Source organism: Rhinolophus ferrumequinum, chromosome 19, assembly GCF_004115265.2.
Source record: "Rhinolophus ferrumequinum isolate MPI-CBG mRhiFer1 chromosome 19, mRhiFer1_v1.p, whole genome shotgun sequence".
In the NCBI taxonomy this organism is placed as follows: domain Eukaryota; kingdom Metazoa; phylum Chordata; class Mammalia; order Chiroptera; family Rhinolophidae; genus Rhinolophus; species Rhinolophus ferrumequinum.
In genome coordinates this window covers 17,563,021-17,575,927 of record NC_046302.1, presented here as the reverse complement: position 1 = coordinate 17,575,927, position 12,907 = coordinate 17,563,021, and the positions used below count along the sequence as shown (strand labels likewise).

The window sequence follows — 12,907 nt, the reverse complement described above, 5'->3', positions numbered from 1 at the left end:
TAATGTATTTGATTGCCAAGGTGCTGCTGCGGGCCTCAAAGTGGGTGCTAAGCATACCATATTATGGTTCTGAACTCCAAAGGTTTATAAACTTCACCCCAAGCATTCTGAATAAAGGTTATGGACTCCCAATAAAACTTGTGTTTTTTCATATTTACTTTTTTCTAAAAAATCTAAGAATGAAGTTAGGTTTTACTCATTGTAAATTAGTTAACACTAGCACCCTCAGTGGCTCCCTACACATCACACATGGAGCACAAGGTGAAGGGAATGTATGAGCATAAAGGCCTAACTAACACTGCTCACCTCTGGCACATTAAGACACGAGGCAGCTTTCTGTTGCCTAGTTAAGAGGACTTGGGGAGTATATCATGATACAAAACAACGGGTTGTTGATTATCTTGAGACACAGTAGCTAAGAGTCAAAATTAAGAATAAGTTCTATATCTTTTTTAAAAAGTGTTCCAAAATCACCTTCTTTGTGATGAAAAGTAGTAGTTAGTGGTATACTCCTTAGAATATTTTTTTAAATTATATTCATTTAATCTGTCCCTTCCATGTAAAGGCAATGTCTGACAAGAAATGAAAACATAAATGCTGTCCAAAAGAAACTAGAATGAGCAATTTGAAAACTGATGTTGTCAAGCGGAGATCCTGCTCGTTGCGCCATGCGGGGGTCTCAGCTCCCGCTCCTCACGTAAGAACACAGGACATGGCTAGGCCAAAAAGGAACACCCACGGAGCCATAGGTAGGGGAGTAGTCATACCACTACAGTCTCACTGGACGCTGGGGGAGACACACGCAGTAGGAGCCACACGATCTGCAGTCCGCCATTCACTTCTCTGCCTGCCAACCAACCAACCAATCAATGCAGCCCCGCAGTTACATCAGTAGCCAACTGGCTAACCAGTTACAATAGATGGTCAACCAATCACAGTTGATGGCCATTCACTACGGGAGCCAGCACCTCCCCACGCTAGGCCAAGAGCCTGGAAACTGTTCTCTGGGACTCTGTCCCCACAGATGTTTAGAGATGTTTCTATCATTATATGGTCTAATGCTGAAGTGTTATAAATCACCAATAAACTCTCATATCTGCATCCTTAAAAGAAAATTTTTACTTAATTTTAAATTCAGTGGATTTTGAATTTATTTATTCAAAATATAAAAGTGAAACACCTTCCAATTCATTTGTAAGAAATTAATAGCATCACAGAAAAACAGAAAACTACCAGCTAAATTTCAATAAAAATTTTTAAAGATTTTTATTAAAATATAGCTGACATACAATATATTAGTTTTGGGTATGCACCACAGTTATTAAACATTTACATACCTAAAGAAGTGATCACCATGATAAGTGCAGCAACAATCTGACACCGTACCACACTATCACGATTATTATTGACTATATTTCCTATACTGTGTACTACAAACCCAAGACTTATTTTATACCTGGAAATTTTAACCTCTTATGCCCCTTCATCTTTTCCTCCCTTTTTAAAATTTTTCAATTACAGTTGACATTCAATATTTTTAGATTAATTTCAGGGTACACCACAGTGGTTAGACATTTAATTTAAAAAGACTGATCCCCGACCAGTCTAGTAGCCACGTGGTACTAAACATATGTATAGTTATTACCATATTATTGACTATATTCCCTATGCTTTACTTTAAATCCTCATGACTATTTTGTAACTACCAATTTGTACTTAATCCCTTCACCTTTTTCACCCTACCCCCAACCACCCTCCCATCTATCACCCCAATAAATCTAGTATCCATCTGACACCAGTTATTACGTTATTGACTACATTCTTTATGCTATACCTTACATCCCTTATGCTATATGACTACTTTTTAACAACCAATTTGTACTTTTTAATCCCTTTCCCTTTTACACCCACTCCAAACCCCCTCCCATCAGACAATATCAAAATGTTCTCTGTATCTATGAGTTTCTGTTTCATTTGCTTATTTTGTTCTTTAGATTGCACTTATAAGTGAAATCAGGACATCTGTCTTTCTCTGTCTGACCTACTACGCTCAACACAATACCCTCTAGGTCCATACATGTTGTTGCAAATAGCATGATTTCACTCTTTTTTACGGCTGAGTGATATTCCACTGTATGTACCAATTCTTCTGTATCCATGTACCCATTGATGGACACCCAGATTGACTCCTTATCTTGGCTATTGTAAATAATGCTTCAATGAACATATAAATGCACATGTCCCTTCAAAGTAGTTTTCTGGGTTTCTTTGGATAAATACCCAGAAGTGGGATTACTGGGTCCTTCTTTGTCTCTTGTTACAGACTTTGTTTTTAAACTCTATTTTCTGTCTGGTAAAAGTATTGCCACCCCAGCTTTTTTTCTCATTTCCACTTTCATGAAATATATTTTTCCATCCCTTTACTTTCAGTCTGTGTGTCTTTCGATCTGAAGTGATTCTCTTGTAGGAAGCATATGTATGGGTCTTGTTTTCTTATTCATTCAGCTACCCCTACATCTTTTGATTGGAGCATTTAATCAATTTAAAGTAATTGAGAGATATGTAGTTATTGCCATTTTATTATTCATAGTTTTGATTTATTTATTTTTGTCCCTCTAACATTCTTTGTACTGGTTTGGTGGTGAACTCCTCTAGCTTTTTATTGTCTGGGAAGCTCTTTATCTTCCTTTGAGTCTATATGATAGCTTTGCTGGGTAGAGTGATCTTGGTTTTAATGCTTTGCTTTTCATCACTTCAAATATTTCAGGCCACTCCCTTCTGGCCTGCAAAGTTTGTGTTGAGAAATCAGCTGATAGTCATATAGAAGCTCCCTCGTAGGTAACTAACTTTTCTCTGGCTGCATTTAAGATTCGTCTTTAACTCTTGGCATTTGAATTATGATGTGTCTTGGTGTGGGCCTCTTTGGGTTCACTTTATTTAGGACTCTCTGCACTTCCTGGGCTTAAATATCCATTTCCTTCGCCAGGTTAGGGACATTTTCTGTCATTATTTCTTCAAATAGGTTTTCAATTCCTTGCTCTCTTCTCCTTCAGGTACCCATATGACGTGAATGTTGGTACCCTTGATGCTGTCTCAGAGGCTCCTTTAACTGTCCATATTTTTTTGGATTTTTTTTTTTCACAACCAGAAGTTACGGGGACTTCTCTCCCCAGCAATGAAACTCTGGGCTGGTAAGCCTGGTGTAGGGCTGAGACCCCTCACTCATTGGGGGGGGCGGGGGGAACCTCTGCTGCCAAGATATCCCGATTTTTCTTTTTTTCCCCAGAGTTCAACTTTTTATTGAACATGTTACTTACAAAAGAGGTTTAGTCAAAAAAACCAAGCCCATGTCATCATCAGATTCCTCAGATTCTTCTTTCTCTGCTTCCACTTTCTTCTCCTCAGCTGGGGCAGCAGTGGTGGAGGGGGCAGGACCTCCTGCTGGTACAGTGCCAGATGCTGGGGCAGGTCCACCAGCCCCTACACTGCAGATGAGGCTGCCGATGTTGACATTGGCCAGAGCCTTTGCAAACAAGGCTGGCCAGAAAGGTTCAACATTTACACTAACTGCTTTAATGAGGGCATTAATCTAATCCTCCATGACTGTCGCCTCATTGTCATGCAGGATGAGGGCAGAGTAGATGCAAGCAAGCTCCAAGACAGAGGCCATGGTGCAGCTGACTGCTGGGCGAGCGGTGCTAGTCACCAGATGAAATGAGGGCCTTTCCCCAATGCAGCCTTAGCTTCCTCAGAAGGACTGAGCACTTTACCGGCATCTGAGGAAAGCAAGATATCCCTCCCAAAATTTAATGGTCACATATGGGTGTAGGACCAGCCCATTCTGCATCTCTGCCCCTGCTACCAGTCTCGAGCTGGCTTCTTCTGTATGTCCTTAGTTGTAGGACTTTGGCTGAGCTGAACTTCAGGCAATTCTCATGAAGGCTGTTCTGTAGTTTAGTTGTAATTTTGGTGTGGTTGTGAGAGGAGGTTAGCACGGTGTTTACCTACTGCACCATATTGGCCGGAAGTCCTCAATAAAATTTTTTTCCTTAACTAGCAAATAGGTTAGAAAAACAAGATCAAAACTTGATAAACACATTGTATAATATTACTCAGGGTTCAGTCATGAGACAGAAACCACACCAATTTATCACCTCTAGAAACAGAATAAAAAATGGGGGAAAAAATGGAATTATTAAAATCTAAGGGGCTTAAAAGAGGGGTCCCAAAGGGCTGTGATCCAGACCTTTAAAGAGGGGTTGAGAATAGCTGGTGCTGGCGTCACTGAGGGGGGAGGGGAAACATCAAGTCTGTTTCTGGAAATCAGCAAACTGGAATCAAATAGTGATACTGAAATCCTGCTGTGTGAGATGGTGCCGACAGGAAGAGCAAACAAAACGGGAAAAAGGAAGTCCCTTCTCCCCCAAAGCCTTCCAGTCTCCTTCCAGCATCCCCTATTAGCAGAGCCAACAGGGATGTAGCTGGCAAAGGAGAAATATTATATACAAAGTCTCAGCCCAGCTTCATAGCGCAAAGCTGAAGGAAAATTTATATTTAATATAATCCATTTATTTCATAGATAAAGGAAAAAGCCAGCTAGCTGGCTTCTAACTTCTAACTGAAAATATTCTCCCATACAAGGTTATATAATTATCTATGCGGCCCCTCACCACACACATATAAACATAAATATTGACAGGCGAATTTTTCTCACAAAAGAAACTTTATATACGAGTATCAAGGTAAGATTTCTTTAATTTGGATATTGGGTAAGATCTGATAGTTTAGTAGATATGACAATGACATATCTTCTGCCAAGGGCCCAGCTTGGCTTCAAGCGTATAGGATGACTGGGACCGTAACCCACTGTTTGGAACAAAAAAAAACATAAAAGACTAAGAACCCCCGTAAAGTGAAAATGCAATACTGTGATAGTAAAGGCTGACCAGCTGGAGAATCTGACAGCCTCATGTGCCGCTCAATTGCTTGCTTGACAGCAAATCGCTCACGGGACTGATATGTTTTCTTACAGGAGGCTGAGTGTAATTATATAAACTATCTGTTACATACTGTACACACACACACACACACACACAGAAAAACTACTAATGTCCCAACAACAGTGTTACATTAAATGACTCAAACAACCATAACACAGTCTAGCATAAATTCTTTAAATTTCCTAATCAATCTTCCCTCACGAAAAGTAGTACAAACCATGATCATTTCGTAACCATTATTATATTATAAATGGGAGAGAGAATGATAGGGAAAAGTAATGACTAACTGACTGTTCATCACTACATCTGCTATTCACCAGCGCTGTCACTGGACAAGTTTCTTAATCTCTTTGAAACTCAGTTTCCTTTTTTTGGGATACTATCAATCTAAATCAATCTAACCTCAGAACAAACGAGTCAAAAGCGCTTTCAGGGGTGGCCGGTTAATTCAGTTGGATAGAGCTCGTAACACCAGGGTTGCCGGTTCAATCTCTGCATAGGCCAGTGTGAGCTGCACCCTCCACAACTAGATTGAAACAACTACTTGACTTGGAGCTGACGGGTCCTGGAAAAACACACTTAAAAATAAATAAAAAGTTAAAAAAAAAAAACCTCCTTGAAAAGAGCATTTTATTCAGAAAACATTCATTCAGAGCCATGGCTTTACTAGGAAATGGATACAAGGAACACACACACACTTTTCTTACCCTCAAACTAATAATGTAGTGCAAAAGATGATTATAACACAGCATACCTGTGGCAACAGAAGCACAGAGTACATTGGAATCACACCACATAGCAATTAAAGAAGGTAAAAGAGAGGGCAGCTGGATGGCTTAGTTGGTTAGAATGCGAGCTCTGAACAACAGGGTTGCCAGTTCGATTCCCACATGGGCCAGTGAGCTGCGCCCTCCACAACTAGACTGAAAGACAACGACTTGGAGCTGATAGAACCTGGAGAAACACACTGTTCCTCAATATTCCCCTATAAAAAAAAATTTTAAAAAAAAGAAGTGGAGGAGAGACCCTGGTAGGTGGCTACCTGGAAACACATTCAAAAAGAAATATCTAATCCAACAAGAGGGATACGGCAAGAACCAGAAATACATATTAAGATAGCATTATATTTGCAAACAAATACATATATTAAAAAAGCTGTTCCATGTTCCTTTATTTCAGCTGTACACACTCTTCTCTTCGCCCCGCCCAGTAACATCAATCTCTAAAACGGAAGACATCTATTCCAGAGAGACAATCAAGGCTTGGAATCAGCTCAGGGTAAAAGGAGACAACAGAGCCTGAGCATCTCAGTAGACAAGTAGTCACCCAGCATCCTGCTGTTCAAAGTGTCCATAAGTCAGCAACATCTCTATCACCTGAGAGCGTGTTAGAACTCCTCTGGCTGAATCCCATACCTACTGAATCATACTCTGCATTTTTAAAAGTCCTCAAGTAATCTGTGTGCTTACCTAAGTTTGAGAAGTACTAATAGATGTGGTTACTAGTTTTCTTGAGCTCAACCAAGCTGCAATCTACAGAGTATTAAAATCAGGTGGACTTTCATAATTTACAACATTGTTTTAGCATATGGAGATTAAAAAGGGAAAGACATTTCACATAAGTCTTTAAAAAAGATAGGATCTATCGGAAAATCAAAGTTTCCTTACAGATGCCATTAGCAGGTCTGGCATCATCTTCCCCAAACATTGTTCCCACAAGTCCTGTGTTTTCTTTAGGCTCTGTTCCTTAATAATACTCTTTTTTTCATATAGGTCTAGAAACAGATCAGAAGAGAATTAGGGGGCTCAGAAAGGAAAAGCTGAAGGTTATTAATCCATTTCATTTTTGTATCCAACGTGAGCACTTTTAGACCTTCAACTGAGTCCTAACATCTGAGGAGTTTGTTAGAAGCACCCAGAAAGTCCTCTTTGCTAGGGGTAGAAGAAAAAGTACAAAGACCTGCCCCCAAGTCAGCCTGGACCAACAATACAGGAAGCTACTTCTGAATAAACCTAATTATCCATACCCCTAACTTTTTTTATCCATACCAAAGAGGGTAGAAAGAACCTTAATAGGAAACCCAAATTCATTATCTCCACTCTTTCTCTGGTAACAATACAACACTGTAGTCAAGGTCCACAGAACAAGCATTAAGTAAAAATACATTTCTCCCCAAATCCTATACAAACAGTACCTAAATGATAAGAGGTCAACTATACCTACTTGATTACAGATTTCATAAAATTAACTCCAAACTAATTCAGTAGTAACATATATATTTGCACCATCATTTTGCTCACGACAAATTAGCCAAATATACAAGATAGAAGTGGTATCATTCAAATATATACTAAATGTTCCTCTTCTCAATGTTTGACTACCCTAGACCATAAATTTAAACTTTTATATGTCACTTAAGGTAAAAAAATAAAGCTTATATGCCAAAATATTACAGACCCCCACATACAACCTCGACACAAAACCTCCAACATGCAATAAGGGAATATTAGAAAGATTCACAATGACCCAACCACTCCAGAATCCTTAACTTTCAGTAAAGTTTCACAGAATTTTATTTTAAAGGTTACCCCATTTCTTAATTCCCAAACATACGGCAATCAATTTTCTGTTCATATGATGTGGGTATAAGGAACAAAAAATGAATACTCAAACAATCTCAGTTGTCTTTCTGGTAATATCATTACACTTTTAAAAATTAACTATGAAATACATGTCAAGCACACAAAAAGACATAGAAATAGAACAAACACCTATGCATCCACCACCCGGTTTAAGACATAAAATATTACTAGACATAGCCCTTGGGGTCCTACTATCAACTGTATTCTACTTCCTTCAACATAAAGATGTCCACTCCCTGGAATTTAGCATTTATCATTACCTTTTTAGTATACTTTTACCACACGTACATATCTCTAAACCAATGAGTCTCAATCATATCCCTATACCAGTGAGTATCGGGGGCAAGTTTACTCCCTGGGGACATTGGTAATGTCTGAAAACACTTTGGGTTATCATGATTGCAACTAGAGGGTAGAGGCCAGGGATGCTGGCCTGCGATGCACAGGACAGCCCCCTACACCAAAGAATTATCAGTCCAAAATAGCAACCCTGCCCTAAACAATAAACAGTACTGTTTTGCATTTTAACACAATACATGTTCTTTTCCAAGAAACTATTTTCTTGCTTATTGGCTTAATATTAATTTTTCTCTTCTGTATAGAACTCCACTTCTGTAAAAATTCAGTTTGTTTATCCCTTCTCTTGTTGACGCACCTTTAAGTTCTTTCCAATTGTTTGCTTTTACATACAGCACTGCTGTGAACATTCTTATACAAGCTTCTTGATACCCTGTGAGAGATTCTATCTAGGGAAGTAATTTTCAAAGTGTGGTTCTTGAACCCCTAGGGTAGTCTATTCAGGGACTTCATGGGTCAAAAGTATTTTCAAAACAATACCAAGACGATATTTCGGCTTTTTTATGCTGGCATGGCACTGATGGTTCAAAGCAATGGGGGGTAAAAATATTGGTGATTTAGCCAAGTTACCACCCTCATTAATGAGAAATGAGTAGCACGTACCTCCTGATATGATGTTCTTCCTAGTGCAAAACATCACACCTAAGGTATTCCTGCCCCAAAAATAATCTGAATTTAATCATAAGAATATATTAAACGAACCCAATTTGACAGATAGTCTATAAAATTGTTGGTCAGTGTCAAGGTCATGAAAGACAAAAAGACTGAGGTACTGGTCCAGATTGGAAGAGACCGAATGACAACTGAATGCAATGTGTGATTCTGGATTGGATCCGGGACCAGAAAAAGGAAATTAGAGGGACAACTAGTAAAAGTTGAATAAGATATGTAGATTTTAGTTAAGAATATTGCATCAATGTTATTTTTCTGGTTTCAATAATTGTACTTTATAAGATGTTAACATCTGAAGAAGATGGCTGAAAGGCCAAAGGGAACTCTTTTTACCAGTTTTGTCATTTTTTTGTAAGCCTAAAATTATTTCAGAATGAAAGGTCAAATTCTTTTATCTTAACTATTATGCAAATAAATATCAAGTACTGTATATAATAAATATATTTAGTAAATCTTGAGAATGTAATAAAATGCCAGTGGACATCAACTATTAAATATTTTGAAGAAAAAAGAAAAACACTGAAAGTAGTATGATAGCCCTGAGGCAAAGCCAGAGCCAAGAGTTTGTAATTTGTTCCAGCATTTCATAAGGCTAGCCACCCTGCGTTTAGAAGTGCCTTTAAAATGTTTACTAAAAGAATCAGATGAACAAGATGAACTGCTACGAAGCAGCAAATTAAGTAAAGTGCAAAATTATCTTGTAAATTAAACTAAGATTTTAAAAGTTACCTCTGAAAAATACTTACTTTATATAAGATAATAAAACTATTTATATAACAGATATACCCCATACTACAAAACATAATAGACAACATTAATATCCCTTAAAAAGTCGCTGTAGTACAGGATTTGTTACACCATACCTTTACCCTGGAAAGGTATTTAAATTTCCCCATAAACCTAGAATTATTGATCCCAAGAGGCCTCCAAATTACTGAGTTGTGGTCAAACTTTAGCTTGAGCTAGCATGATAAAATTTTAAGAGTGTACAGAAACAGGTATATGCCTCATACAGTGTTGTTGGAGTGTAAATTGCTGAAATGTCTTCAGAGGGCAATTAGTTGACATCTATCAAAATGTTAAATATGTGTACCCTTTGATGCAATTCCACTTCAGCAGTACTCAGTACATATGTATAAGGACACAGGTACAAGGATTTATTCACTGCATCATTGTAAATAACATTTGAAACAATGTAAACATCCATCAAAAAAGCACTGGTGAAATAAAATACTGCATCCAGTTACTGGAAGACTATGCAGCTGTGAAAGAGTAAGGTGCTAACATGGAACAGTCACCAACATGTATTAAAAAACAAAAGTGCATAAGAAAATATAGTTTATTACCATTTGTGCTTTAAACAGGTAGCATATTTACAGTATATTAATATATATGCTTGCAATGAATTGAGTATTGTGTAAGAATACATAAGAAACTGTTAATGGCCGCCCCTTTTTGTCGCGTGAATCTATTCTTTTGGTCCTGGCATGTATATTCATCTTTTTCAATGTTTAAAAAGTAAGCCAAAAAACACAATTTTATGAATTATTTATTCAAAAACTGAGTTGGCTTGTGTTCATTTCCCATTTTATTCCTGCTAACGATAACTATGTACCCATTTCAGGATTTGTTAGGCTTTGTCAAACTCAATCACAAAGCCTTATAAGTATGTTATTTATACATTCTAACAAGTATCAGATTTTAAATTTGAACTATTTTCTACTGAATAGAGTGTTAAGGATAAATCTGTGAAAATTAATTTGATTAAAATAAATTAGATCTTTATTTTGTGAGAGCAAGCCTTCAGTTTATATTATATAAAAATTCTAGAGTCAATAACAGATCCCTGAAATTTTATGAATCAAGGACACTGATTCATTGCTGTTAATCAGTTAAGTCTCAGACATAACCACACATATGAAATGAGATGTTAACAAACAATGTGTATAAGGTGTCCCCTATGCCTATCTTCCACTTGGAAAAAGTATTTAACACAATGAAATGATTTACCAGCTTAGACCTTTTTCCCTTTACTGCCGTAGCGATATAAAATGAAACAATTTAGATGAAAAATCATCCCACAGGTCTCAAGAAGCATTGGCTACTGAACTCCAAGTCTTTGTATGGGGGGGGGAGGGGAAGAAGACAACAAATCTGAGGTACCAAGGGCCCCTCGGCAATTGTAACCGGTCAACTACACACCGTATGGCAAGGCAACCCCCCTTTAGACAGTTATCATTTGGTGGCTGATTAATTTCAATGGCTTATTAGACAGATCTCTCCAGATTATTTCCCTAGAGGAGGAGGAGAGGAACTGCCTGTTGTCTTCCCGGAGCTTTGTGCCTTCCAGACTTGAAAGCATCCTGGTGATGGTGTTGCCATCATTTCCCTTGGGGGTTGGGGGTCTTTTCTGCAAGTTTTTGTTTACTAGGTATTTAACCTGGTAAACAAAATTCCCTTTGGCTCGCCCTTTCACTCACTCCAGCCTGGCGCTGCAGAAGAAGCGTTCCACCAAAGGTTTCTCCCAGCCGGCCGGACGCCCACCCCTGCTTCGCCCCTTCCCTCCACGCGCGCAAGCCGGGGGCCAGGTGGCGGTGGCTTACCCGTGGGCGCGCTGTCCAGGATGCGCAGGTCGTAGGCCCCGGAGCAGCGGTAGTTGGCGGCGGTGCCGTTGTCCCACACCACCACCACCTCCTCCGGGCTCTCGAAGCTCCGGACAGTGCCCACATGGCCCTCGCCGCCGTCCTGCTTCCCCCACTTCCAGTCCGGGCCGCGCACTACTCGGGCCCCGACCCCTTCCACCATCACCCGGTTATTCCGGGAGTTACTCATCGGGGCCCGAGCGGTGGGCTCCGCTGCTGCCGCCGCCGCTGCCGCCGGGGGGCCCGTGAGGGAGTTGGGCCCCGGCCGGATTCTCGGCGCCGGCGGGGGCGGCAGCGAGCCCCGGGGGACGTGGGAATAATTCAGGGGGCCGCCGGTGCGATCCCCGCCGAGCCCACAGCCGCTCCCCTGGCCTCGCCGCCGCCGCCGCCGCGCCCCCCGCTCAGACTGGAGACCCGACCGCAGCGGCTCCGAGGAGGTGGCGGCGGCGGGCGGGCAGAGGGGAGAGGGTCGTGGGCGGGGACTCCTCCGCTTCCTCCGGGCTCCCCGGCCGGGCTACAGCGACGGCCGCCAGGAAACCACGCTCTCCCCCGGCGGGGAGCGCGGGGAGCGCAGTGGGCCGGGGGAGGCTAGCCCGGGGGGGACAACGAGGGCAGCGGGAGGCAAACTTAACTGCTGGCCTTTTTCCTCCCCCGGCCCCTCGCTCTGGGATGGGCGCCCGAGAGCCGGGGCCGCCTCCTCCCCCGTGGGCAGCGGTGGTACCTCCCGGCGTCCCGCGAGCGCCCCGGCCCAGGGGCCCCCTTCTCTCTGCCCCCACGCACGCCGCCGCGCTCCGCCCAGCCACAGAGTCCCCGCCAGGCGAGACCGGCTCCACATCCGGGTACTGACACACCCAAGGCCGCAGCAGCACCTTCTCTGAGGGAATAGGAGAGGGATCCTCAGCAACACTAGGGTGGAAAGGGTTTTGGAGAGTCGCGCGACCCGGGAAGAAAGGAAAGGGAAATCGATCCCTAAGCGTCTCTTCAGGGCCCAGTGAGAGTGCGCATGCGCGCGGCCCGGAAAAAGTGGGGTAGATGCCCAGTTTCAGCCTGGGGCGATGAAGGGGAGGCTCCCAGGAGTTGCCTACCGGTGGTGCGGCGCGCCCCATTGGCTGTGAGGACAGGGGCGGGGCAAGGAACTCTGTCAGGCCGACTTGGAGGTGGGGCTAGAGGAAGTGAGGCTTGAGATGTGATCCCAGCTGCCGCAGCTGGATGACTATGATGAGGTCAGTCTTTTATTAAGTTCTAGTGTTTCTGGGTGTACTAAGTGTGAATTTGGGATTCTGTGTTGTTTCAGTCTTTTTAAACGGGGAGGGGAGTAGGACACATTATGGCATAAATTAAGGGCAACTTGTATTTTTGTACGTGTAAATTGAAAACATTTAAAACGAGAGTGGGTGATTTGAGGAAAACAACGGTGCTGAATGATGATGTGTCTTGCCTTCATGCGGAGTCAGGGTGGTAAGTAAACTCCAAACAGCGCAAGCTTCGGGGAAAGAGTTCACAAGCACCTTGCCCATTGATAACAACCCCGACATAATTCAACCCCAATCGCAAAATACAACTTTGAAAGGAAAGTAAGAGGACGTAAGAGTGG

The 12,907-nt window shown here is 41.6% G+C and overlaps 2 protein-coding genes across 2 annotated transcripts in view; both read right to left on the bottom strand.

Annotated features, from left to right (window-relative positions):
- MIB1 (MIB E3 ubiquitin protein ligase 1) overlaps nucleotides 1-11,524 on the bottom strand; it is a 109,413-nt gene extending 97,889 nt beyond the window's left edge. The window contains exon 1 of the mRNA XM_033087096.1: nucleotides 11,275-11,524. Within this exon, the coding sequence (XP_032942987.1) occupies nucleotides 11,275-11,503 (229 nt within the window). The 5' untranslated portion in view covers nucleotides 11,504-11,524. The remainder of the gene's footprint in view (nucleotides 1-11,274) is intronic.
- LOC117038656 (60S acidic ribosomal protein P1-like) lies at nucleotides 3,314-3,670 on the bottom strand. Its single transcript, XM_033135561.1, has 2 exons — nucleotides 3,605-3,670; nucleotides 3,314-3,523 (listed from the first exon to the last, which is right to left on the bottom strand). Exons 1-2 carry the CDS (start codon nucleotides 3,668-3,670, stop codon nucleotides 3,314-3,316), a joined length of 276 nt encoding a protein of 91 aa, XP_032991452.1.
- Nucleotides 11,525-12,907: the final 1,383 nt, after the last annotated feature.